The sequence below is a fragment of the Camponotus vicinus genome, unplaced genomic scaffold (genome assembly GCF_025532165.1).
Source record: "Camponotus vicinus isolate PSW18456_S1 unplaced genomic scaffold, iyCamVici1.0 SCAF_2, whole genome shotgun sequence".
In the NCBI taxonomy this organism is placed as follows: Eukaryota; Metazoa; Arthropoda; class Insecta; order Hymenoptera; family Formicidae; genus Camponotus; species Camponotus vicinus.
The window spans coordinates 5,983,317-6,011,140 of NW_028141956.1; the positions used below are offsets into that span (position 1 = coordinate 5,983,317).

The window sequence follows — 27,824 nt, forward strand, 5'->3', positions numbered from 1 at the left end:
TTTCAGTTGTAATAATCATATGCTATATTCTTAACTATGATTCTTAAACAATATAGCAACAATAATAAGAGATATAGAATTCCATATGTACATAATTACTAATCCTCTTTGAATAGCATAAACTCGTTTAACACTCCATGTTACGTTGGTCAATTTAATTATTATCATAATGCAGTAGAGATTACTATAAAATTTACAAATAGAATCTCTCATGTTCTTAGAGTTAAACCTTTCTTTTCAATTATTATCTTTAAAAGAAAGGTGTAAGGAATAAATGACAGACCAAAGAAAGAGGATATATGGAGTGTACAAATTCAATCGATGGATGAATCAATGCATTCATACTATTAGTGTGATCTCTAATGCTACAGATAGTTAGTGCTCCATTTTTGTCATCTACTAACTCACTTTTTAACAGATGATTGAATGAAAGAAGAAATTAATTTATAAACTAAACCGAATATAAAATATATATTACGACTTTCTTTTAATTAATCTCTTAGAATTTTAGAGATTCGAATAATTTCTTAAAGACTGAATGTCTTTGCGATTATCCGATTTGGTGGCTGCAGGATTAACAATATTCATTAGTTTTTTTTAATATCTCATTAAAAAATATAAAAGACGCAAGTATATCATCGTCGATGTGAGAGATTCGCGATAAAATCTGTTTTAGTATATGTTTGTATATATATATATATATATATATATATATATATATATATATATATGCGCACGCCGCGCGTGTAAAACAAATTCTCGTCTAAAATTATGTGACCTCGATTAGAATAATATCTCGTTCCACTCTAGCGGTCAACTTGAGATCTGGTCTCACTGACTCATTAGAAACAACGATAACACATTCCTAGTACGTTAAATTGGACCCCAATTCTAAAGCGAACAAAATAGTACATATTATATCAGCGAATGTAGAAGGATACACGCCTTATACAATTATTTCATATATGTACTATAAATATCGAGCATGATCATAAATATACGAGCAGGGTAATAATAATAATTGACTAATTTTGGTTTTACATGGACATAATTCCTAATTACTTTATCTTTTCGCGTACTCTGTATCCGAGAGTACTAATGAAGTTCTTGTTCGAGCGCTTCTAGTTTTCGGCTTGCTCGACGAGTTTAATTTCGAAGCGGATCCAAGCTCTCCAAAGAAAAGTCATCAGTTCCAATACACAGTCCTCTGCTAAAACCATCCTAGAGATTTTACATTACACGTTTTATAATCTGTCTACAGCAAAAACTCTAAAAAATTTAAAAACTGAATGAAATTGTATGTTTCACCTTCATCTCCAGTAGCCTCTTATCTAGCAGACCAATAGCATTTTCCAATTCTTGCTGGCTAGGATTTGACGTCATAGTCGAAGCTCCAAATTCTCCCATTTCAAACGGATCCTTAAAGTCATTCTTTATATTTAGCGTTGGCGTGGGATTGAAAGGAATGCTACCGAATAGATCTTCTTTGATTCCGTTTTGACGTCTCGAATCTTTCGTCTTTGGTGGTGGCGCCACTGGAAATAAAATATAATATTTTCAGCGATAATGAAAGATACATTTATTTTTATAAATTAAATACTTACATAGAGGCGGAGGACTGATTGTGCCATTAGATTGCGAAAAGAAATTTGATCCGGAAGATACTTGACCATTAAGGAGTGAATTATTATTTGATTGATGGTTGGTAAGACCATTGGCTGCAGTCTCGTAAGCCCTTGGATTAAAATCTTCCTCAAATTCGTCCATCAACAGCCCTTCTAATTTCGTACCAACCGATGGCGTTGACACTGGCTCATTTCTATAAAATAAAAAAAAGTATAAAATCAAAGAAAAAGAGATTAATAAAATTTGTAATGTTGATTTTATATATACCCCATGAAATCATCGTCGAAACTTTTCTCGAAACTTCTCGGCGGAACTGGCGGCGGTTGCTGGGGTCCATTAGATGTATTTCCGTTACTGTCGCTGCTCGTATTTAGTAGTGTTTTGCTAATTGTGCCATTGACTTGCGGTGAGTCCGACGGAGCTCTAGGTACATGAAGAATATCGGATAGATTATGCTGTGATAGATATGTTGACACATCCGCCTAAAACGGGATTAACAATTTTCAGTATTGCACATACACATACAATTAATCAATTAATCCATATATGCATTAAAAAGTATACAATAAAAATATTTTATCAAATATTTTTTATTTATATTTACATACTAACCGAGCCTTTAATAGCTGCGATATCTTGCAGCCGTTGCCGATAAATGTTGTTTTCGTGTTCAAGTCGTTTTATTTTTTGCTGTAGCACCATGCAGCGTCGTTGCGCTTCCAAATCTTTACCAGATGTTTCTAGGAACCGCCTGTAAGCCAAATCGAAAGCTTGGCCGATGGTGAGTGTGATTTCCTCGGCTAATTTGTCGCTGACAAAAACAAAGCACGTATGCCTTTCTGCATCCTCCTCCTTCGCGATGAAACTGAAAAATTTCTTTTCTCCCTTGTCGTCGGCGCAATATGAAATTCTATGCAACGGATATTGATGCATAATTCTCTGTAAAAATAATCCTCGATTAAATCACGGATCAAATCGAGTTATAAAAATACGAATAAATAAAAAAAAGACTTCTTTTTCTTATTTAAATTTAAAAAATTATTTTTATCTCGACAAACCTTGGGCGTCGTTTTTGTTTTTGGTTCTTGTATCGCTACGCCATCGATACTTATGGTAAGCTCGACCTTCGGCGTTTTTGTGCCTTCGCTCTTCTTGAGTTGCTGATTGAATTTTAGCTTACAAATCGCCTCCTTGACAACATCGATGCCTTTAGGTTGATCTACCTCTGTGCTGCCCAAATACTAAAATGTTAAATCATAGAAAGATGACGAGAAATAAAGTCAGGCGGAAGTTCTTTCGTGTGCGCAATATAAAAAATAAACAGTAATACTGAGACAACACGGCGTGGGAAATGTTGCGTGTAACCTTTCCAAGAAAAATACACGCTTAGAACGTGACACGAATATACTTCTTTATTAATGATGTTTTTTTTAGCGCATTCTTCCGCAGCTTGAATATTTTTGCATTATAATCATCATAAATCTTTTGCATATACATATATATATATATATATATATATATATATATATATATATATATATATATATTTAAATAGACAATGCGCAACATCTTTCATCAAAGCAATATTTCTTAAAGGAAAATTACTTAACCACTTACAGATATATTAATAAATCAGAATGCACAACAAGATCCAAATTGAGCATCCGAAAATCATATCAAAATTTTATTTATCAAATGAAAAATATTTTATCGTGCGAATTATAGAAAATAATAAAATAAAAAAGATTGATAGGCATACATACATATAAATTTGATCGATACGGAAAACAAATAGAAAAATTAGATGCATAGACGGAAAATTAGACTAAGTATATACACATTCCACATGCACACTAATCAGTAATTAATTATAACTCGTCGCAGTTTCGCAAATTGAAGTAAATGAAAAAAAAACCAGAAATATTTCGCAATAACATTTGAGAATACAGTGCACATCTAGCATTCTTCGTGCTCGATAAAATATTTTTACATTTTAATCCATAATATGAAGGATGCGATAAACGCAATACAGATAAATTGCGTGATTATCGCTCTACAATGACGTTTTTACTGCATAGTTTATTGATCTTTGATTTGTTTAATATTCTTTTATGTTCTCGATCACATTTCCCTGGATGACGAAATCGTGTCTTGCTTACGCAAATCTGATGTAATGCGCAATTGCACGGTATATGACATACGAAATTGATTTTGATAATTTAATAGCGTTCCATAATTGTGTTCCATATAATTGCAACATATTTCTAATTTTCGTAGGAACAAAACAAGGATTTTGCACAAACAACCGCAAGAAAAATATAAAAACGTAAAAGGACATTTCAACTGATTTATATAATCGCAAAAGAATTAGAAAGTTTATAAATGTAAAATTTGCATCTTCAAAAGTTGTTATTAAAGATTAAAAAAATATTTATAATTTTTATAATAATCCTAATTTAGTAAGCAATTAAATTAATATTGCATGCGATCAAAGTATGAAATATCTATATTTTTGCATCACGCGGAGAAACTCTTTCTCTTCGGCGGAATATCTCCCGAAAAGAAACGCGCAGATTTGAAATGGGGAAATCGAGTCCGACGAAAAAGATAAATCCGAATAAAATTCCGCTATTTCGCGTTTAGTGCTGACGACATACGTTTCGTTCGTGAGATAGTGAAATCTGGCCGCTCGCAAAGTTTCGAAGTTCAATGAACTCACATCGACTCGATCCCAGCGTCTCGAACAATAATTCATCCATGATATCACTTGGTATTCGCTAAGTTTCATTGGTGAAACTTACATACGTGCTGGTAACAATTCGAATCGAAAGGCAGACGGGTGCACGGTTACGCGTTGCGCAACTTTTCCGGGTGACACGAAATGAATGAACGCGCCTCGAGTGTAGATCGATGCAGATCATGGAGAGTGTTTTTCTTTCTATCTCTGCGCAAGTCATTCTCCGCGAATAATGAAATTCGTAATCGACTAGAAAGTGTAAATCGCTCGAATCACTTTCGTCTTACATCAGTCACTTTTTGATGAAATATTAAACTCCTCTCGTCATATTAAATCCAATTCTATATGAGACGTCTATAAGTTTTTTAGTCCTATACTTGCAATTCTTTTTGCCATCTCGAATTTTTTGCTGAAATAATTTAATTCTCACAAATTCTTATAATTTATAAAGTTGCTTCTTAAAGATTACATTTCTTGTAGAAAAATAGAATAATTTACATTATAAATTACTGAATATACAATTTAACAAATATAGAAATATTCTTTTATCATTTTTTATAATATTTGTAAAAAGAGACAAAGACTAAATGAACGGAAGATTATATAATTTTATTCTCAAACAACTGTTTTTATCTTCATCCTTCCGCTGATTATTACTTAATAGTTGCCAGCAATTTCTTCAGTTTTTCTCACGCAGTGTGCACGAATTCACGTGTCCCACCCGACAAAGTAATCGACTTGGCTTAATTACGTTCGTTAGCAATGTAAGATAATTAGACGTACGTGCGTCAACAAATTCCACGAACATGTAATGAAGATATCCCGTTCTGTAAGTTTCGATTCAATTATAACTACCAGAGATGAAATAAATGCGGGAAAAATGGCCGCAAAGATCGACGACATGCGTCGCGATGACCTCGACCTTTCATTCGAGTCGGTTTCGAGATATCGGGAAACGGTGCCAGGATGAGACTTGTCACTTTGTCGTTGTTTATCCCACGGTTTCACAATCGCGTGCCACAACTTTGCCCAACGTGCACACGCTAACATCATATATCATTAATCAAGAATATTTTCGCATTCCATCGGAAAAGACTTGGGAAAAAATTATAAAAAAAAAAAAAATAGGAATTTTATCCGATGTTTTATATAATTATCGCTACGTTATTTGCAATTTTGAATTTTTAAATGCGAATTATCGTACAAGAGAAAGTTATTGTAGATATCATAATTTTAAAATTGCTGTAATAAAAATATTTGAATGAAAAAAATATTTAAAAAATCAGAATATAAATTAGCTCCTCATCTCAATATAAATTTATTTCAACATGAAGGAATTTTTATGGTATTATAGGAACAGCACAATACCTTGACTAGGTAGGCGATATGTCCTTTTTGGAGCGCATCTGGTGGATGTATCCAGTTTCTGCTCGTTCCTGCGAACAAGCAAGTCATGATGGTTTTCAATTTTCACTATACACAGCCGATATTTGCTAATGCTAATCGCACGTACTTTAGCGGATCCGTTTTTACTTACCCCCATTTTTATTCGGCTGATTTTTATTGTTCGTCGAATTTTGCGCCCACTTCAGTAACGTCGAGTTTCTCATGCTGTCAGTTTTTGGCTACTACCGACTTTTTAGATTCCTGCAACAAATGTCGTCTCTCGATTAGCATAGATATAATATGTAGCCCAATATTTAATAAAAATTTTAACTTTAAATTTGCAATTAACATTAGATAGAACGATTTCTCTAAAAACTTATAGATAGCTCAGAAAAAAATGCTGATAAAAAAATGGTAATCTATAATTTTCTCTTTCCCTCAATTTTTTATGAGGTGAAACACGAGTTTTGGACACTGTCCAGGTTGCCATTCTCTCTTCCTATTTCCACAATCTCGCCGCCCAATCACCTCCCTCGCTTTTATATCTCCGTACCCCGATAATCACTTTCTAGCCACCGCATTAAAACCTCTTGCACGATGCAACGTACGATGCAATAACTATGCATTATCGCGATCAATGAGAGTTTGTAATTAAAAGGCGTTCTCATTATGTTTCAAAAAAGAATAACACTATATCGAGTTATATCACTGTAATCTCAAAGTAAGCTTACATAATACAATTTGTAAATATGTATATAAATTTTATAAATATATTGTATCTTATAGTTTCAATATATTAATTTCAATTTCAGCAGTTTCAAATCATTAATTTATATTAGATTAAATTGGATTTTCTAAATCCATTTAAGACTGCTTAAATTTGGAGTAGTTTAATCATACAAAAGCTATAGTTATTTTAACTCCGTGGCTCTATTATACCGGAGAATCAATTGGATTATCAATGAATTGCAGCTATGAATTGCAGGTCTGTATTGACGCGGCCCTGGAGGAGAATGCAACGAGGGCGTGCATTATGTCCTCTCCTTCATTGGAAACGATTGCAGCCGCGAAATCTTTGTTCGACGTCTCTCAGTCACTCTTCTCCCACCCCCTCCTGTATTTTATCCGCGCGCTAGATCCAGTTTTATCATTCCGAGAGAGGAATGCGATTGAATTTTTTCGATGCAAAGTCTATATGTATTCATATAGAGAAGCAGGTCAATTACATGCACGTTAACACATATACATGTTACGCATCAAGTTTTCTTTTTACGTTCGGAGTTTTTACGTTCGTGTTGTCCATTAGCATTTTTTAAGTGTCTCATTCTCCTTTTTCTCTCTTTAAAAATATATATTATTATGATAATTTCAGATTAAATGGAAGAGCCTTCTCGTTAACAGTCTATTGTTTCTCGGAGAAGCTTTGAGCCATGTGTAAATCGACTTAAACCGCGGACGATTGTTGGCGGTGTACTAGCGGTCAGCCTTGAGGACGAAGGCTAAATCCTTTCGCGTTTCATCATCTCCCGCATGACACTACCTCATACTTTGATACATTGAGCGTCCAATTGGATCATATGCGTGTAGATGGAAACGTCAGATGGAGCGCGATCGACGCATTGCGTAGCAAGTCTCGTCACGCATGTTCCAACTTTAAAGCGATCCCATATCTCTATATCTATTCTGCAACTCTAGCATAACAAAACGATGATGTAAAGTGCCTGTATTCTAATCATTATTTACGACATCTGACTTATGCGACGCGCATCAATGATATCGTGAATTATTTTATTTTATTGGTGTAAGTTCTTTTTATAAATAAATTTTACTTTAAGATTTTATAAATAAATTTTACTTTAAGATTCCTCTAAAGATAATTAAAAAAAAAGACGCGCTATAATAGACCAAGGATTGTAATTTTGAAAGTGATAGTAAATTGCTAATTGACGTTTGTTTAGTTAACGTAATCATATGCCAACGTGAGGAATCTCAAACTTACCTTGGATACTAAAAATAACTGTTAAAATATTTGGATATCTTTTCGCGCGCAATCGCGAATTTGATTATATAACACGCAGCGAAGCGCAGGGATATTTTCGCGAGATTAACCGACGAGATTAACTGTACGTTTCTCGCAAAAAAAAAAAAAAAAAAAGGCAACTTTTATCATTTTTAGCCGGATTTTCATGTCACCTGCCATTGCATTCGGTCGAGCACGAAGTCTCAGAATTTTTCCACTCGTGTGAACGGGAACGTCTGACGTTCGCAGTTAATTCGGCAATGAGCGCAATCACGAGTGAGCGGTCGAGACTGGAATCTTTCCGCTCGATACGCGCGAGCGAGAAAGTCCAAGAGTCGCTGAGGGGCTCTCAGATATGTCCGTTAAGCTAGCAGCACGCAGCTATTTTAGCACAAATAAAATTTAGATCAAATGAAATACAAACAGGAACTAGTGCTTTTTTTCCTATCATTAATTTCTTGTTTTATATCCAATTTTATTGTAACATTTATTCCGGTCGGTTTCGTTAAAACCAACAGTTGCGTTAACTTGAGCTTATAATTAGCATGGCTATAGCCATGCAAAAATTTGTTGCAAAAATAAAAAAAAAAATGAAATACCACGATAAAAACTGCAATAAATTTTTGCATCGTCAATTAATATTCATGCGATGATATTTTAATAAATAAATAAAGGATATCTCATCAAGATATATTTTATGCGAAAGCTGAATGTCAGCGGATGATGGAACGTGGTGCAAGATTGGCATCGTATATATACATGATATGTCAACGTATATTCAAGGATAAGCAATTTATGGACCAACCACGGATATCGAACGTCCTGAAAGAGAAACCTGGAGCTCTCGAGGAAAAGACCGATCGAGGGGTTGATTAATTCGGAAATGGGCGCAATCGCTTTTTTGTGCATTTTGCGCACAAGTGTGCGCGACGATGGCCAAGCCATTTGAGAGGCGTTTAAGCGCTGAAAGGTGGCGGAGAGGTTCGGATTTAATGCACGACTTCCTCTATTCCTCCCACGTAGACGCAAAGAGGTCGAGAGCGCCGAAGCCGCGTGTTGTGTCGGCCCGTCGCCGTGCAAGATCTGTGCCGCTCTCTTTCTCCGTCGTGCGATACATCAAACTGTCCGCCCTCGTTCCTACTCTCCTTGCGTGTTTGCCGAGCGCGTCGTGATTACGATTCGCGGCGGACAATAGTGATTACACGAAGCGATTAAACTGGTATTTCGCCAATTATAAATCCTCCCGATAATCATACGAATCCTTGATAATTAAAAACGCATCCGCACCACACAGACAATGTTGCAGTTAGAAAATTATACCGATCGGTGCGATACAAGAAAAGATTCTGAACAAGTTTTATAAAAATTAATACATTTTTAAAAAAATAACTAGATATATTTTTAATTCATTGCGTTAAAAATAAATTTAAAAAAATGTGAAATATGTAATTTTTTTAATTGCGCGATACTGTAATAAATAAATTCTCATGCATTCGATTATTTAGAACGGAAAAGAGCTACAGACATGGTGTGTTTAATGATCATAGAAACATCGGCTCGTATATAATTTTCATTATAAAAGGGATAAATGTATTTGTTTACGTTGCACGTTGTCTGCCTCCCTAATAATAGATAATAAACGGTTGCATTCTTTCCTCTCTTTTATCTGGATTCCGCATAGATAACTATCTTCCCGCATCTATATCTCTTTTGACGTTTTAACAACGTTACATGATTGCAGATTACGAATTATTCCTCTAATTGACACGGTCGTTGAGTTTTTTTTCGAGCGATTGAGAGAGATTCCCTTATGGGAATCGTGAAAGTTGCTTGCAAAGTTTTCATAACGAAGAGGGAGATGCATCGTTAAGATTTAGCTCGCAGTAGTAAAAGTTGCCATACAATTTATTATGCGAAAGCGAGAACTCGACTATGTTTATTATTAAATACATAAGTCCAGGTAGAATGTGTGACGCATGTTACCCGCGTGCATTGCTTACGTACGCTGTGTTCGTAAGACGGGATTGATTCTAGAGAGGCCACCGAAGAAAGTAGAACCTTCGTCGGGTCATGCACGACCGCGCATAGACGCGATAGCAACTTTGCGAAGGCAGATTCGCATGCGAGAAACGCCTGCATCCACCGAGTGGATTATTCGTGATCCATTTCGCGATAAGAAGAATGGAAAGTATCGGCTTTTTTTTTACCAAACGCTTCAAGATATCGTCGAACTTGCCTCAATAAGGCAATAATCGACCAGTGTGTTTCCTCGACACGTAATTAGCTATTAATAGCAATGATCGCGTTATAAACTGCTACAGCAATTTCTGTTTTTTTCTGATCGCCAATCGAACGTGAATAAACTCTTTATTGGCAAAAAAAAGTTCCGTTTCCGTATCACGCTCGTTATACCCGGAAGAGCTCGACATTTAGCGATTATTTGCCATGAGAAGTTATTCGCTAACAATATTACGAGTTGCATATGTATCTTCTTATATCTCTTTATATACGCATGACACGTGCAACTGGACGAAATAGATAGAGAGCCTTTCACATATGTAACGGGATGACATTCAGGATGGCCGAATCGAGAGTCGAAATTCCAGTGTCAGAAACGTAAACGCGAAGCGATCGTGTCTTGACGTACAAATGAAAGGATCCTCTATTCGACGCCACTCTCCGGAAACACAAAGAAAAATCATGACTGCATAAAGGACCCTGCGTTTGCGGCCGACGTTTTCACAAATGGCACTGTTGAGCAACCGACATTACGACAACGCGACCCTAACTATTGTTGAGACACGTATACGTCGATATTATTTTTTAATCTGTTATTCGTGACGATATAAAAGTTTTTCATTTTAGAAATATAAAATTAAATATGCGAATGTTTTGTGAAAAAAATTTGCAAGTGTTAATAAAGAGGAAGATATTCGTAGTTATCTCATTTCGCTTCCATATTGAATGTTATTAAAATAATCATAACTGAATCGTATTCGGTTTTTTTACGTTTTTTTACGCCATATATCATTCGTTGAGGATGTTATCAGGATTAATTAGGTATTGTTAAGTTTGCAAGTTAAGATATAGCGGATTTATACACATATTTTATTGTTCAACCGTTTTAATATTTATATGGGACGAAAGACGCAGAATGATTTTCTTACACTTTTATAAACGGAATTTCCGAATATACGCAGTTATTAAATTAAAATTGTATGCACACACATAATATATATGCGTGTGTATATGTGTGTTTCACAACATAAATAATAATAATCACTCGAGACAATCTATTCAGTGTTCGATCAAAAGAGATGCGCCGTAAAAACGTATGCTAATAGCTACGCGCATTATTAGCACGAAACACATGCGTGTCCAGCTGCACGTGGCATTATAAGACGTACTGCATTCAAGGATAGCGATATATACATTAATGACACTTTGGCTGGCTATTACTTGAAACATGAAAAATAATCGAATGATAAACGATGATGCGTGAAAATTGAATGCCGCGCATGAGTGAATATTTAAATCATAGGTATATAAAAAGACACACGTAAACTGTTTTAATTTATAACATTAGACTTGACTTTTCTTTCTGCTAATGAATATAATTAACCGTGAGATGTACACCACGTAGCATATCTTACATGGATTGTACGGAAAAATGTATACATAATAAAATAAAAAATATTATTTCTTGAGTAACTAGTGAGAGAAGAAAAAGAACCTTCTGTTACGATTTAAACTGTTATTAGGTTTCATTTTCTTAATCGAGCCGTTATCCTCCACTCATCGGACAAACTTAAGGTTACACGTGCTTCCGGGAGTGAACAACAAAATTACCAGGAGCAATTTCAACTTATTGGTACTCAATATAGATAATTAAGGAAATATCCGCTCGGTTTAGAAGAGAAATTCAATTCAATCAGCAAATAGCATTCGCGATCTTAATGTAAGTAACTAAAAAGTTAATTCAAGTAATTTCGAAGATTACAAAAAGATTCGAAGATTACAAAAGAAGTAATTAGGAAGTTACAACACGCAAAAGGCTTATAAAGTGTCTCGTCGATGCGACTTTGACATTACTTAAATCGCCGGCCCATTTGCAAATCATTAAAATGTATAGTTACCGTGAACAATCACGTCATGAATAATGAATAATCATACATTGTTTCTCCTGGCCGCACAGTCATAAATATATACACACTCCCGCCGCGCCAAATGTCAACAACTTTCGCCGCCAATTTTGTCAGTCAATGAAAGCTTTCGGCGAGAATTTTCCTATATTATCGTATATATCCCCATCATTATAATATTATATTTTTCCTATAGTATCTTATATTATAATTTTGAAAAAAAAATTTAACCATAAAGGATAAAGAGATCCGAACTAGCAATTACAGTAAATACGTGTTATTTGAATAATTAACCGAACCTCGGTCCAAAGAAACCTCGGTTTTTCCCTCGCAAAACGACAAGTGTAATTGTCTAATCGCTTCATGAAGTAGCCGTTATGTCGCGGAAAAAGACGGATGCTCGCGTCGCGACGAGAAAACGCTTTCATGGAATTTGTGTAATTGCTCGACGACACTGGCACCATTAGGCGACCGTTAAACACACAGATCAGCGGTAAGTCTAAAGCTCCTCTAGCTTCTCTGACCCCGGCTGTGCATACGTTGAAGCGATGGATTGCGTAACGTTTCAAGGTGAAACTCCCCCACCGTCAACGAGACAATCGCTGCCGTTGCAGCTGCAGCTGCTGGCCACCATTGGCGGTGCCGGTGGCCAATTAGTATCGCTGTTAATTCAATCTTTGCCTCGCCTAGATGCTTCGCGTAGATCCGGTCGGTCGGTGAATTGACGGAGCACTCATCCGAAGCTCTGTACCATGCGCATCAAAAGTCGCCGCTTGAACCTATGGCGTCCTCCTTTCATTTATGGCGAAAATACAGTGAAGCCGATTTTTCCTCAGCGAAGAATTAGCCGCTCTCTTTCTCATCCCTAAAATCGCTGCGAAATTCCGCTTGAAATTAAGATTCAATGTGTAATAAATATTATAACGCACTTTTTTGCGTGAAAAGATGTGCGGTTCGTAAGGTTTGAGGGCATTTTTGTATGCATCTTGGACGTATTCAGCTTCGCATAGAGAATCAATTTCTTAAAACGATAAACACAAGTATATCGGGAGAGAGTCGTGAAATTATTATTAGAAACATTCTTCTATAGTGGAGACTTTCATTCGAAAAATAAAAGGAAATCTTGAACGCGATCCGCGGCGAGCGGAACGCAAAAAGATCCGTTCGATAGCGCGCGCGAGCACGAGTGAATATTTGATTTGCATAGAAAGGATGACGTGAAAAAGCGTATTAAGATCGCACGGATTTCTTCGCGAATCATTAGCCGAGAGTCTATGGACCATACAATCGCCATTGAATGACTATAAGTTTGGCGAGGTGAACCATTTTTCCGGCGGATGCGGTCAATTAGAAAATGCCCCCGGTCGCACTTTCTCCCGAGTTCCCGTGACGCCTTCTCGGCGCAATGCTATTTAAAAAAAACCTTGTGACCCAAATGACTATCATCACGATAGCTTTAATTTTTCGTTGCAAAAAATTTAAGTTTAAAATAAAAAAAGATCAAGCGCGCATTCTTGTTTTTATCTCACACTATCTTTTATCTTTTCATCTACTGTCCATTTTTCTTTCAGCTTCAGCAGCCAGAAGACCAATGACATCATTTTTTCGCAAAAGTCTTACATTTTCTAATGTTTACCTATATTTTGCGAATAAAAACGTATCTGACCTATTTCAGACTCATTAATTTGTTATTCGATATTTGTGTTCATTAAAATTCTCAGTCAGTTTTAACACGCAACAACGCTCTCTTGTTCTCTTCGCTCTATATCTGCCTTTAAATATAAGCGCGTTATCCCACAGCGTTTATACCAGCGATATATTGTGGGTACAATGCCCAGGTAACAAGCGAAAAGAAACCAGCGTCTAATATTCCCACACCAAATGTAAAATGTGCTATTGTATACATTACGTGTGCAGGATGTACCAACAGAAAATTTTCCGCTTCCGGACAATTATGTATCGCGTCAAACATGATAGATAAGTACGTATAAATCGATTGCGGTATTGTTAATGGCGGAGAAACAAGATTTGTGTGAAAATTATTCTCTTCTTTTCTGAAAGAGGAAACGTTGATATACGCTATATTCCTCAAATATACATCTACTAGCGTGTCGGTTTAATGCAAATCTTGGTTCTCATCACATGATAATGCACCATGTACCTATAGATGTTAATTAATAAATGTGATTTTCTCACACAGGATATCTTACGCTTTGATTTATATGTAACATAAATTTAATTCTAAGATTCATAATTGTCATATGTATAATCAACATATGTTACTGCACATATGTTCTTGCGGGAATTATATAACAGATATTCCCTGCACACAAGTATATAAGCAGCTTTATCTTTTCAAAATACCATGTCGCTCTAAGAGAGATAAACAGTAGCATCTTTCTAAGATAGGCGCGAGACGTTAATGGGTGTTCTGATAATTCATGTTATTTTAAAACACTGTGCATGGAAAAATATGCCCTAAAGATATCGTAGAAACGATAAAACTACAATCTCCTTTGTAAATATTGTTTATCTTGTAACAAATGCGATGTTTATAGTTAGACAAAAACAAATCTTAAGATAAGTTTCGACTTATTTTGACAAAAGGACATCAAAGAAGTTTCAAGATTTCTGGACATCTACTAAAGTGCATTTTAAATTTCGATCATTTGACACGTACTCGATTTATCTTCCTTGTTTTATCCTCTCAGAGCAACGAGAGGATAAGGCACGGTTAAATTTACGTGAAAAAAAAGTCACGGCGTCCATCGCTCTCTATCAGTCTCGACGTGATTTTTCACAAACACTTAACGCTTGTATTGATTGCTTCGCTGTATCGCGTCAACCTTTGACACGAGTTTTTCACGGTCTTTCGATTACCGATAACCCTAACTTTTCGAGGCACTGGTGCCTGGTGGCGCTTAATAATATTTTTTAAACCTACTTATCGCTAAAACTTATTTATGGCGTAAATCGATAACCTTTGCTCAAGAGATCTTTATTGCGTCAAAAATGACACTCTCGATACTGTTTTGAAAAATCAGAACAATATTTTAACAAGATTATTCTCGACTCAGCTGTATCGAGTTGCATTTTTCAATGATTCTATGAATAATAAAAAAAGAGGACTCGTGTTCACGAATTGTATCGTTATTTTTCGCGCAAATGTATGCACTGTGATTTATTGAAATGCAATGCAGAAATGCATGCACATCGCGAACAATAGATTTTAAAATGGTAAGATGGAATTTGTTTGAAACGGAGAAAATCAAAGGTCATTCCTTAAGTGCTGAAGCGTTCAATCATTATTAATATATTATTGTTGTTTTGATGATAAGATTCTTCTAGATACTTCATCATTATGCGTATCGCTATCCGTTTCGACATCCTTGGTTTATTTCAAAATAAAAGGAACCAGCGATTGACTATCTTTGAGACACGCTATAACGAGCAGCGCGGCCTTTGGTGCCCCTAAAGGACAACCGACCAACGAGACGGCCTTGTAAAAACTAATACTGTTATTTCCTGAGATGCTTGCGACTCTCCCAGTAGCTGCTGTTTAATTGTATTTCCTCGCGAGGAAACGGGATGAGAGCCGCATCATTATCTTTTATTCAGAGAGGCGCGTTGCTTAACGTCGCGACTGGCTAATTGTCGCTAGATTTACTGTCGCCATTATCAGCCATTATCATTGGGCGGTTACGAGCGCATAATTAAGCGGTGATAAATTTATCCCCGCTCAAATCGGACCACTTGGAGCGAATGAAATTAATGACGCGGATAGGGCGCGCGGGTGGAACGCATAAAGCAAGTGTCAAAGTCACTTATAGTATAATGTATTAGAATTATCAATGTGTGTATTAGTCGTCAAAATCTTTTTAAATAAATATAATACAATATATAATTTAAAAAGGTGCCTAAAAAATGTGTCTTGAATAAAATTAATTTAAAACTTTAATAGTAAAATTTTATTTCAAAGTCAGGCAGATTACAATTATCTATCGACTAATGTTTGTATAATATACTTGACCGAAAATGTCAGTAATTTTTTAAGTTAATATAAGTAGATAAATAATGAAAAGAATCGTATAAATATAAATAACAATGTGTAATTTTTACGATCTCACGTACAATATATGCTTATAAGAAAGAAATCTTAAATTTTCCATCTTTTTAAAATATCATTGTGTTTCTTGCTAAAGAAACTCTTTCTTCGAGTAAGTGATAATTTCTATAGGCGTATTATATCGCGTTTAATATTTTCGTCTCCTTGAAAAGAAGAACTCTACAAAAACCAGCAAGAGGGGTAAAACCTTTAATGGCGCGAAGAAACTCGCGACCAGCTGCCGTCGAGAGTCGAAGATCGATTCCGGTCGAGAGGCGGAGGCCTTCGTGTTACTCGATGTAAGAAAATAATGGACGAAACGACGCTTAAGGAAAAGTGGAGCGTCCGCCCGTAATTCACGGATTTCACTGAAAAGCCCTGTCAAGACTAACACGTAAAGTCACTCGTTATGATTTCATCTTTCTCTCCGCTCGCGCGATCAGACTCGCGATCTCGACGTAAGAAAGTGATTCTATTCGCGTCCAAGCGATTCTATTCGCGCGTTTTCACTCGCGCGGAGAGAGAACGGAATGACCCATTTTATTACCCGCGCCTCCCTAAAACCACAGCAGTTTTTCCGACGTAAATTCCGTGAAAACGAGCCAACAATCAGCCCCTAATTATACGAAGCTTATCGCGAAATTAGCTCGTCATTAGTTACGGATGAAGGGACCATCTTCGCTCGTTTCCGTGCGATGACTTTCGAATCCGCGCGCGATGGGAACGACGTTGCGTTGGTAATTAAGCTTAATCAAGAAAATTTCGCACGTGCGAATGACGTCTGTCCGACTATCTCGCGCACGTTGGCCGGATGTCGATAACAATGACAATGTTAAAGTAATGATCTTTCAACGTCAGGATTTTACACAGATATCTTTATATAAAATAATAATTATATAATAATTATATAATTATTATATAAAATAATAATTTTATATATAAAAAGAGAGAAAGAGAAAATAATGTCATCTGTATTTTACATCATCTTTATATAGCTCCGATTAAAAATTAGAATCGTAAAGAATAGAAAGTAAAGTCCTACAATTTTTATCGTCTATGAATATTTCCGATATATTAAATCTCCATCAAATAATATATACATATATGTTTGCCATCGCGCCTCTCTCGCGCAAAAGTCACTCACCTACTGTCCTTGCTCGTACGAACGACTCACTGACATTCAACGAGGTCGCGCGGGACGCATTCCCAAACTTCGCGCGTAGGGAATGGAGCAGATAAATATATCTCGACAGGCGGGTAAAATTCAAAGATGCGACAGAACGATAGATTCCACCCGACCGATGGCTCGCGGTGGACTGGAGTGCGCGGCGCGCACGTTGCTCGTCGTCGAAGCGACCCACGGGGTGCGGAGCAAGAGCGGAGAGCGACGAGAAGAACCGGACGCGGACGAGCGCGACCGATCTCTTCTCCGCGTCCGATTCTGAGCGGTCGTGGGAGTCGAATCGCTCGCCGCCTAGGTGGATTATTCGGTGAAACGGCGACTGATACGAGCTGGTGGTACCACCAGCCACGGTCGGGTCTCGACCCGTCCTCATCATCCATCTATTTCGCGAATTGTTCGTTATCTATCCTGTTATTAACGGGGAAAAAGAGAACCGGGAAACGTTAAATTAAGCGGTTATTTGCGGAGAAACGTCCCGCGCTCCTCCCACGCCGGTAATGGAATTTCCGACTTTGATGAGATGACAGAAAGGTGTGTCGGGTGAGAAAAAAGGCGGAGAGAGCAGAGCGCTATAGCAATAGGCTGCAGAAATTCGTATCTCCGGGATACGTACTTGGAAGTGAGAACGAGAAAAAGAGAGAGAGGGACTGGTCGGTCGAGAGTTGTCGCGCCGGCTCTTCGCAGAATAGAGTAGCGAGCGCAATCGTTGATGGTAGATGATCCGATAGAATGAGAAGGGATACGAGAGGATGGCGGTACCAGCCACGGCCGAGACCGCCGAGCCTGTCCGTCCTCCATCGCGGGTCGTTATAGAGAGGAGGCGAAGAGAGAGAGAGAGAGAGAGAGAAACGGAGAAAAAGAGAGAGAAAGAGAAGGAAAGAAGGAGACCGAGTCGCATATTCTTACGACCGGGAGATCCATCTCCATCCCTTCGCGCTAAATAGATAAGAGGATAACCGGCGCCGCAACCGAGATCGTCTCGGAACAATCGGCCGATGATGGTTACATGGTCCATTTTCTATTCATAGCTCGTCGGCGAATGTTAACGCGCGAGACCGTGGACTGAAACCTTTAAACCCCGCGTAATCACTCGACGAATTCAATTCACTCGACCCGCTATAGATGCCGGGAGAATGAACTGTGTATCAATTGTCGTGAATAAATATAGCTATCATTTTCGCGCGGGACGTGCAACGCCGAAGTCTAGATTCATCCGAAATTACGTTGTTTACGTTCATTCCCCGCGAATGAGACTGCGATTTCGCAGCCGGAGAGATTTTCACCGGCTGCGTAGGCATCGCGGCAATTATAAAATCCTTTCGCCTCTTGAAATTTCTCTCTCTCTTTTTATAAGATCGAAATTGCGCAAAAATTCGTAAATTTTCTTTCTAAAAATTTTATAGACATTGACGCGTACGAAAATGAAATTCAGGGCGAAGTTTCGCGACAGGATGCACGTGCACTTCTACGCATTTGTCGCGGTATAAATGTGAAACATTTGCAGCAAGTGACCCCGTACACACGTACACATAGACATGCACACACACACTATCGTCTCTCTTTTATGAGTAGTCACCATCCGCGAGAACGCGCATTCAACTACCGTTTGTGAGAAAATAATGCCGAATTGCGAAATCATGAGGGCCGTTCCGCAAGCGCGACGTAAGAGGTGTGTGACTGCGAGATATCGTATTTTTCCACGTTTTTTCCTCTCTTTCTTTTCTTTATTTTACATCGGAAAATTCACAAGTCATTACGCTTGAAGAAATTAACTAGAAGGAAAAGTCCAATCTGTATAAATCGCTATTTTTTACTTGACAATCAGTGTAAAAGTCACCATAAAAAAATAAGAAATTTTAATATCTACATTTTATGATTATTAAAGCAAAAATTAAAGCAAAAATCTTCTCGAGGAATATTTCTTTTTTGCGATAAGATAATCTTTTCCAAGATTAAAACTATATGATTGCGAAAAAATTTAACACATCGGCGTCAGCGATAAAATACGACCGTAAAATCTCGCATCGGAGCAAATTCCTCTTCGGCGATTGATGAAAAATTGATAAAAAATTTGACTTCGTCAAAGTCGTACCACAAACACACACTATAAAAACAGAAAGTGATTTTTATCTCCGAGCCGAAACCGGCTTTGGCAGAAAGAAATCTGGGATTTCCGTGTGTCAGTTGTGGCGCAGCGAAACGCGGTACTTCCAAACAAAACGCCGTGTTAAAGCGTTATGGCGTTTGCGTCAGGGTGAGTGCGTCGAATCGGCGAGAATGTTAAACACAGGACAGGCTTTAGGTGTGATTCAGCGTCCAGGCAGAAAACCGGTTTTTTTTTCTCGCGCAGCCACTCTTGTCGCCTCATTCATTATACAACCAATTGCCGAAAGGTTGGCTACGGTTGCACAATTTTTGTTTTGGTTCCTCTTTTTCCTTGTCGTGATTTCCGCAAATAGACTTTCGTCTATCGATCTCTCACGATCCCAAACTGCGAATGCAAATTTCCACGCGTCTCGTCCATCTTTTTGGAACTTTCTCAAATTCTGGTTTCACCTGCCACGACGATGGTCAATATTCAAAATCCAAAAAATGCTCAATCGCCATTATTATAGAAGCCTCCCAACAGTAGCCGTACGCGAAAGTAGGGAAAGTATCTCTCAATTCGCTCGCGTGTGCAACATACATATCGCTGATGAAACAAGAATTGATCGTAATTATCCACGAATATCGCTAATGAAGCTTCAAATTCGCCAATTGCTTCCGCGACGTGATAAGAATATTTTACAATGTAATACTGTCATCGTGCGTAAATCGATTCTCGCGAGAAATCAATCCGGCGATATTCCCTGTGTAAGTTTTCGTGAAATCGCCTCTTTTACGGGCATTGTGAGCCGCGTGATAACGGGACAGGAATTTACCCGTGTATACACGTGCGTGCACAGTGCGCCTTTACTTTACATAATAACGGCCGACCTGGTGCTTATCATAAAAATGAACGCGCGTCGGTGTGACTCGCCGGCCTGTTTTGCATTACGTGAGAAATAATTATATTATGTGCGTAATTCGACTGGAATCCGCGACTGATGGGAGCAATCTCGTACGCGCACCTAAAAGCTTCGCTGGAAAACGCATTTGCGTATGCACATATTGTACGCCCACTTGATAAACGTCGAGAGGGTAAAAGACAAAGCCGCGATTTATCTCTTGAAATTCCCAGTAATGGAGAACACGCCGCATCTATCTCGAATATCGATGCACTTGTTATCGGTGCAGCTGATGAGTGCATTTTTCTATTAGGGCGACTTCTCGTTTCCTTCTCTCTCTCTCCCACGCGCGCGCTCCGATTTACACTTTCATTTTTCGTAATGACGTTCGCGCAAAACGCACGGATCACGCGCACGGGCGTGAAATCTCGCAATCTCTAGCCGCAATCATCGCGAGCGCGTCAAGCATGGAACGAGATCGTAAGGACTCAAGTAATTATATCACATAAAAAATTCTCAATGAATCGCCGAATTATCATACATATAATAAATTGTATAAATCTCAGAATAAAAAGAAATTTGGACTTTAAAAAAGTTGAAAAAAAATATATATAAATAATGCATATGACATATATACATATGCATGCAAATATATATACAGGGTGTCCCGAAACTACCGCTTGATATTTTAAAGGGAGATTCTCTGGCCAATTTAAAAACGATTTTTCCTCAGCGAAAATGTCGAGGGAGATCATTATTTTTTGCATATTCCCAATTTTTGTCATCATGTATCTTTCTAACTAAGCCTTAAATTAAAATTCTATTAAAGTAACTCTACCTAAAATTAACTAAAGAATGTGACTTTATTAATATTTTATTCCCATAAGCCTTAGTTTGCGAAAAACCCTTTATTTTCAATCGTTTATAACTCGAAAACTATTAGTGCCGCGACATTTTTGCTGAGGAAAAATCGTTTTTAAATTGGCCAGAGAATCTGCCTTTAAAATATCGAGCGGTAGTTTCGGGACACCCTGTATATATATATATATATATATATATATATATATATATATATATATATATGCATGTATTTGCAAAAATCGTCTTGATTTTATATAACATGAATATAAATGATAACATAATTATTCAAATATTCGTGCGTCGATCAATCCCACGTTTGATTCGATTTACTCTTTTTCTGATATTCGAGATTTTATCTCAATCACGACAAAAAATCAGAATTTCCAAACTACTCAGCATCGTAAATATCGAGAGAATTTGAAAAATTGTTTGCAATGTATTAACACCGTGATAAAGTACTGTTGCGATATAAATCATACGTGTTATATAACGTAAGATCGTGAGTAGATAATATAGCACGATTCTATCGACGAAACACGTGACAGACAATTTTTTAATTCGTGTATAAAATAATACGTCTCCGGTCGGAAATAATAAGAAAACTACAACAGTATCTCTAAAGATTTTCATTCGTTGAACCTGAGTATTTCTCAGAAAATTCTCTAGTCAATTAAACAGGAATTTAATAACTCGAAATTAATGGTGCGATACGCGAAGCGCGGACTATTATATCATCGAATTGACGTCGATGACGATTACGGAAACGGCGGGTATTAGAGAGAAGTTGGCGGAATAGAATTGATGGATTCGGAACGTATAATTTTTGCGTCGACAATGCGCGAACGAAGGTTATCGGGAAGAAATGAGCGCTTCCGCGATGATGGTTTTCCAACTTTAATCGCCAACATACGATCTTGAGATCGGATAAACGCAAAGGAATTATTTAAAAATATTTTCGTGCAATAAAAATTCATACATAAATTCAAGAATTATAAATTATAGAGGTACATGTAATTTTGAATTTTTTAAATTTTGCTTTCTCGTTTTTTAGCTATTAACTTTATAGCTATAACTGTCAACGAGATTTCTATTTTAGAAGTGTACATAATATAAAGATAGATCGCCTTGATTTTTCTCTATCAAATTAAAAGCTTGATCGTCGAGATCGAAGCAACTTCAACAGGAGGAATATAAAATTATCGTGGAATGCAGTTTTACGCGCGTGCGAACGAACGCTTCGCAAGTACGCGTACATATGCGTACACGCATCTTCCATATGTATAGAACGTATATACGTAGATACGGATTCGTTCTGTCTCAAGAAAACGGCTAAAGAAGTCGGTAGTCACGTTGCAACTGTCGACTTCCTACTTGGCCTTCCTCTTACGTCTCATTCTTTAAATCTCTTCCTCGCAATGCAATGGACATTTAAAGACGCATCAAACAGCGTCTATTCTCTCCATCAATTATTCCATCAATAAAGCTATTATCAGAATCAATTTATATTCCATTCGTTGACAGGAGTGCATCTTTATACTTGCAAATCACGGCTCGTTTTGACAGTATCTAAGAAGTCTATTAAAAAATTCCACATATATATATAAATAATACACGTACAAAATGTGTATAATGAACGTAAATATACACATAGAGATTGATAAATATAATATTTTTTATGTCGTTATACTTTTTTTTTTCATAATATTTACGTTCGATGAATGAGCGAATCGTGCATGCAAATTTCGCAGACAAAAAAATGCAAGTCGAGCATTAATCACCAGAATAAACGCGATTCACGAACGACGTCGATTGCCGATCTCCGCATTACGTGGCGTTTTACAGGCATTTTTACGATTACCAGGTACAAAAACGTCTACCTCTCGATCACGCGGCACACCCGTGCCATATTTCCATAGATTTGTAAACAATATAAAAAGCGACGGTAAAACCACATCGTTCAATTTGGCATTCAAAATCGTTCTCCATTAATTCGACTCATAAATAATGCATATGACGGACCAATAATTTATCGATTGCTTTATCGACCAAAATCTGTTTCACGTCAACTGAGCATACTGCAATAAATCGTGCGTCTCGTTTCGATTAATTAAAAATGGCAAATTTAAAGAATTACAATTGTAACAAATAACAATTATTATATTTATTATAAAAATATTTCTAATTAAATTTTTAAAAGATATTACTTAAAATACACATCGATAAAATTAATAAATATAATCGATAAAATAAATAAAAATAAGCTATTATTCTTTCTTACTGTGCTAAAGATAGCATGGTCTCTTTCGTAATCTCGCGACTCCTAGACTCAGTTGATTTCCATGTTAATTTATGTGACTGTTGCTTATTATGACCATGGAATATTCTCGTATTTAAATCGCAAAATCATTCCAAGAAACCAGCTGGTCCCTTCGACCATGCTCTTGACCGCCATCCCATGGATCTCTTCGCCCGCATTTTCGTGCGCCAACATTGTGTCGTTGCACGATAGAAGGTCGACGTTTCTCTTTCTCTCTCTTTCCCTTTATGTACCGGGTGACCCATCGGGGCCGTTTGCACCGTTACATGCACGCATAGCGACAACGTTCAACATAGAATTATCTGAAAGTCTTGTGATACCGTTTTATCTGCAACATATACGTATATATCGAGAGACTATATTTAGACCAATAACTAGAATATAACTCCAATGTTGATATGTCGATAATGTTTTTAAAGAATGAGCTCTTCCTTTTTACGATAGGCATCTTGAAAGGAATTTAAGTGATTTGTTAATGTTCGAGTTGGAAATGCAAAAGAGTGTCAAGTATGTTGGTACAACATAAATTTCACACACATGCACGAGGAATATTGCCTGCTGATAGAAGTAATTAACATACAATATGCAAATTTCGTTGAAGTTACTGTATTATGTAAAACTATTTGCAAGGATAAAAAAATATGATTAGCATTACAAGTTGCATCGAGTTGTCAGCGTGAAATATTTCGCGCTGAATCTAAGAAATGAAAGATTACACCGACATCTGTCTCGCAGGTGCGAGATTCTTCGGTGGTTCTTACAGGTGCGAGTCATTTTCAAGAGCAAAGGAAAGTAAAACTGAAATTTCATTGCAATAAACCGATCAATTTTTACACTTTATTACATGAAGAAAAAAGCGAGTTGAGTATTTCTCTTGTATGAAATTTTACTTAAATTTAAATAACCCGTCTTTTAAATCTCTTCTCCCGTAGAGATGAAAAGAGGCTATTAGCCATTCTATATCGCGTTTAAAAATTTGTGAGTTAATATTGGGGTCTGTTACGCTTCGTGTCGCTCGTGTCCAGGTCTAATGACATTTCACGTACGTGGCTCGCGTATGTAGGCAGCACGGGAATACGAAGACAAAGCGAAACGAAAACAACAGTCGACCGTTCCTTTGCGGTATTACCGCTTTCCTGCTGCTCTCTCGCAGTGTCGTAACTAGGCGAACCTTCCTTCAGCGTTGGATGCGTACCGTCAAAGCGTATCCAGATGCGCCGCCGTCTCCGGCGGTTATCGTGCACCACGATAATCCTTAAAATGCAAATTATTTCGCCATCTAGAAAGCAAATTGCCTCTGTCTGACAACCGATGTTTCCGCGGTTCCTTTTTTTACCGATAAATTGCTACCCTTGTTTATACCGGGTGACTTAAACGCGTACAAGATGCGCGGATTCTTTATCGTTCGGTTCATCTTGAAATCGCTATGGTTTTATATATCGTAGAATAAATCGAATAATCAACGATAATTTCAAAAGTTTATGTAACAGATTACTCTTAATTTTAAAATTACATTAAAAAATACGAGAATTAGCAATCATTTATGTAAAATTTAATAGAATTCATAATTTGTTTTATCTTCAAACATCTTTACGACATCTCTGTATTAAAGTTAGGTTTGTCTAAAAATTTAAGCAAACAGGATTTATTTGCGATTATAAATCGATTATAGATAACATTATTTACGATTTAAATAGATAAAAATGTCGCATTGTCTTGAAACATCAATAAACTTCATCGTTTGTCTTTTCAAGAAGATTTTTGTGTTTTTCACTTTTATCGATTATAAATCGACTATAGATAACATTATTTTCTATTTAAATAGATAAAAATATCATATCGCCTTGAAACAACAAATTTCATCGTTTGTCTTTTCAAGATTTTTGTATTTTTCACTTTTATCTTACAAACTTGTTGGTTTATCGTGTCCGCCCAAACCGGAACTCTCGCTCATTTGACAGATTATTTGAGAAAAGCGATAAGATATGGGAAAGAACGTGGCATGAGAGAACGGCGTACAAAGTGACTCGAAGCAGACATAGTTTGCCATGACGTGACGCCATCAAGTCCTGTCGGAAGGTTCGAATGCCTGGCTGGTTTGCCTGCAAGCAACACACACGCACCGGCTGTTCCTCTCAATGTGTCTTCCGCCGTGCGGTCTGTGCACCGGGTGACTCTTTAAAAGCCGATTCGCTTAGCTCTATCTCATCTAGCCATTAAACCGGTCGCTTTTGTCAGTCTGCATTGGTCGGCAACATCGGACATGCAACCAGCTGCACGCACGCACACGCATGCAATCGTCAAGCTGTATGCGACGAGTGTTGCTCATTCCCACATACTGGGTGACGGTTTAATCCCCGTCCTAATTGAAAGCTGTTTCGACTAATCAATCATTTCGATGACTTGCGCGGCGATGATTAGCGGATGATTAAAGCGCGAGACACACAAATACCGTATTTTAAAGAACTCCGTTATTGTCCTAGAATGCGCCTATCTGTGTGAAAGGAAAAATTTATGACGTTTCGCGTTTTTTTTTTCATCGCTTCGCAGACAATAATATTTACGATACCGATGACAACGAAAATCCCGAGTTTTTTTATATAGTTTTTATATTTGTATGAGTTTGTTCGATATATTTGTATGAGTTTGTTCGATTTATTTATTTATAAATATACGAATAAATTCGTTTCTTTAAATCGCTGTATTACATTTTAGAGATTTAGTTATTTAATTATTTAATTTAGAGAGTATATATTGTATTTATTGTGAGAGTAATTATTTAATTTAGAGAGTATATATTGTATTTATTATGAGAGTATTTATTGTATAATATTTTGAATATCATTTTCGAACAGTTGATCGCAAATCAGTCATAAATAATCTAAAATATCATTCCATTATACATATATATATATATATATATATATATATGTTACTTTTTTTTTAACAACTTTACATTTAAGGATACGAACGCATGAGTCGACACACGCACAGGACGAAGAGTAGGCGTCTGTATGATACGAACAGTTATCTGCATGGTCGATGACATTAATATTTTCAACATTCAAGAAGAAGAAATGTACGAAAACCATACATGACTAATAAATAATAAAATGACACACAGAGAGAAAACATAGAAAGGGAGAGAGAAACGATTTGACAGATTGTTGAAATAGTTAAATATGTTTACATATGTAAACCACCTAGCGAGATCCGCAAAATTCGTCACTCGATCGAAAGGACACAAGCCACGCATGAAAACGGTCACGATTCGTACGGTAAAAGTGCTTCTGACATTTGATGGCGCGCGCGAACGTTTTCGCGACGTCCTTGAGTCGATTCGCCGCGCGTCAGAAATTTAACCTGCTCTCGCGCGAGACTATTTACATTATTATTATTTACAATTAAGCCGCATTCGAGTTGTCTGCTGGATCAGTCAGAAATACACCGATAACATGTTTTCAACTCTCTCGCGTTCCTTCTTTCCCGGAATCGTTTTCGGGCTTTTCGAATTTCCTACACGTTCTCCGCATGTAAATCAAAACACGAATGAAACACACGCGCACACGATGTAAACAATGGTATAAGTAAACGAGAGCTGAAACCGACTATTTTGAAAAGTTATATAGGAGTAATTTACACATTTTTACATTCGCGCGGAAGAAAATTTTACATGTCTACAGATGATTGAAATTGTAGAAATCCTAACATGTCATTAGATCTTTAGAAAAAATGTAAAGAGACTCATTTGCTTTGCTGATATCGCGGGAAGAATACAATATGAAAATCAAACTTGACGAGATCATATCGAGAAATTCAATTCTCGAGATAAAGCGGTAAATAAATAAGAGTGGAAAAAAGGCGAGCTGCTCGATATCACGCATGAGGAGCGACCGGATCAAGGACACACACGAGCGCAGGATGCGATCGCTTCTACTCTTCCTCGGGAATCGAAACGCGGAGACAAGTCGTCCCGATCTGTGACGCCGCGATTTGTGACCTTTACGCGTTCTTTCCTTCCAACTACGGCATTCTTCCATCGTACGCTCGATCGCGTTCGTAATAAAAATGCCGAAATAGAAAGTCCAAGTTGTACGCGTACGCGATACGCTTTGAAAAGATACTTTCCTTGTATTTAGGCGCGCGGTCATTCGAAAAAAGCTTCAAGGTGGCAACTCGAGTGACACACTCACCTTTTTTTTCGGGAAACTCGAAAGCGTGCAATGTATGCAAGTTTTCACTTACCGGCCACGACCGATTATTATGCTGTCCGGTGACGTTCTTCGCACGGGCCGCCGCTTTCCCCGAAGAACGTAATCCACCTGCTCCGACGGACACACGACTCACCAATGCGAGTGGGAAAAGGTACGCAGCGAACTTCAGGCGGACCCGGCGCGCGCGGCGCCACCTGGCGGCGCTCCTCCGCCATCTTGAACTGTCATCGCGATGTCACGTTGGCG

The 27,824-nt window shown here is 37.3% G+C and overlaps 1 protein-coding gene across 2 annotated transcripts; it reads right to left on the reverse strand.

The window, feature by feature from the left end:
• Positions 1 to 27,756, reverse strand: LOC145967276 (PTB domain-containing adapter protein ced-6). Of its 2 annotated transcripts, none has more exons than XM_083092014.1 (9): positions 27,610 to 27,756; positions 5,901 to 6,010; positions 5,732 to 5,799; positions 2,685 to 2,867; positions 2,239 to 2,565; positions 1,894 to 2,108; positions 1,605 to 1,819; positions 1,309 to 1,535; positions 1 to 1,221 (listed from the first exon to the last, which is right to left on the reverse strand). In XM_083092014.1, exons 2-9 carry the CDS (start codon positions 5,971 to 5,973, stop codon positions 1,147 to 1,149), a joined length of 1,383 nt encoding a protein of 460 aa, XP_082948140.1. In that variant the 5' UTR covers positions 5,974 to 6,010; positions 27,610 to 27,756; the 3' UTR covers positions 1 to 1,146. The 2 variants fall into 2 exon arrangements, with proteins under 2 accessions (XP_082948140.1, XP_082948141.1); XM_083092015.1 differs by lacking the exon at positions 27,610 to 27,756 and adding an exon at positions 17,161 to 17,340.
• Positions 27,757 to 27,824: the final 68 nt, after the last annotated feature.

Excerpts from the sequence above, each read along its gene's own strand:
- LOC145967276 (XM_083092014.1), bottom strand. The coding sequence starts at position 5,973 with ATGAGAAACTCGACGTTACTGAAGTGGGCGCAAAATTCGACGAACAAT. Across the intron at positions 2,566-2,684 it reads AAACAAAAACGACGCCCAAG|AGAATTATGCATCAATATCC; the intron begins GTTTGTCGAGAT and ends TTATTTTTACAG. Across the intron at positions 2,109-2,238 it reads TCGCAGCTATTAAAGGCTCG|GCGGATGTGTCAACATATCT; the intron begins GTTAGTATGTAA and ends ATCCCGTTTTAG.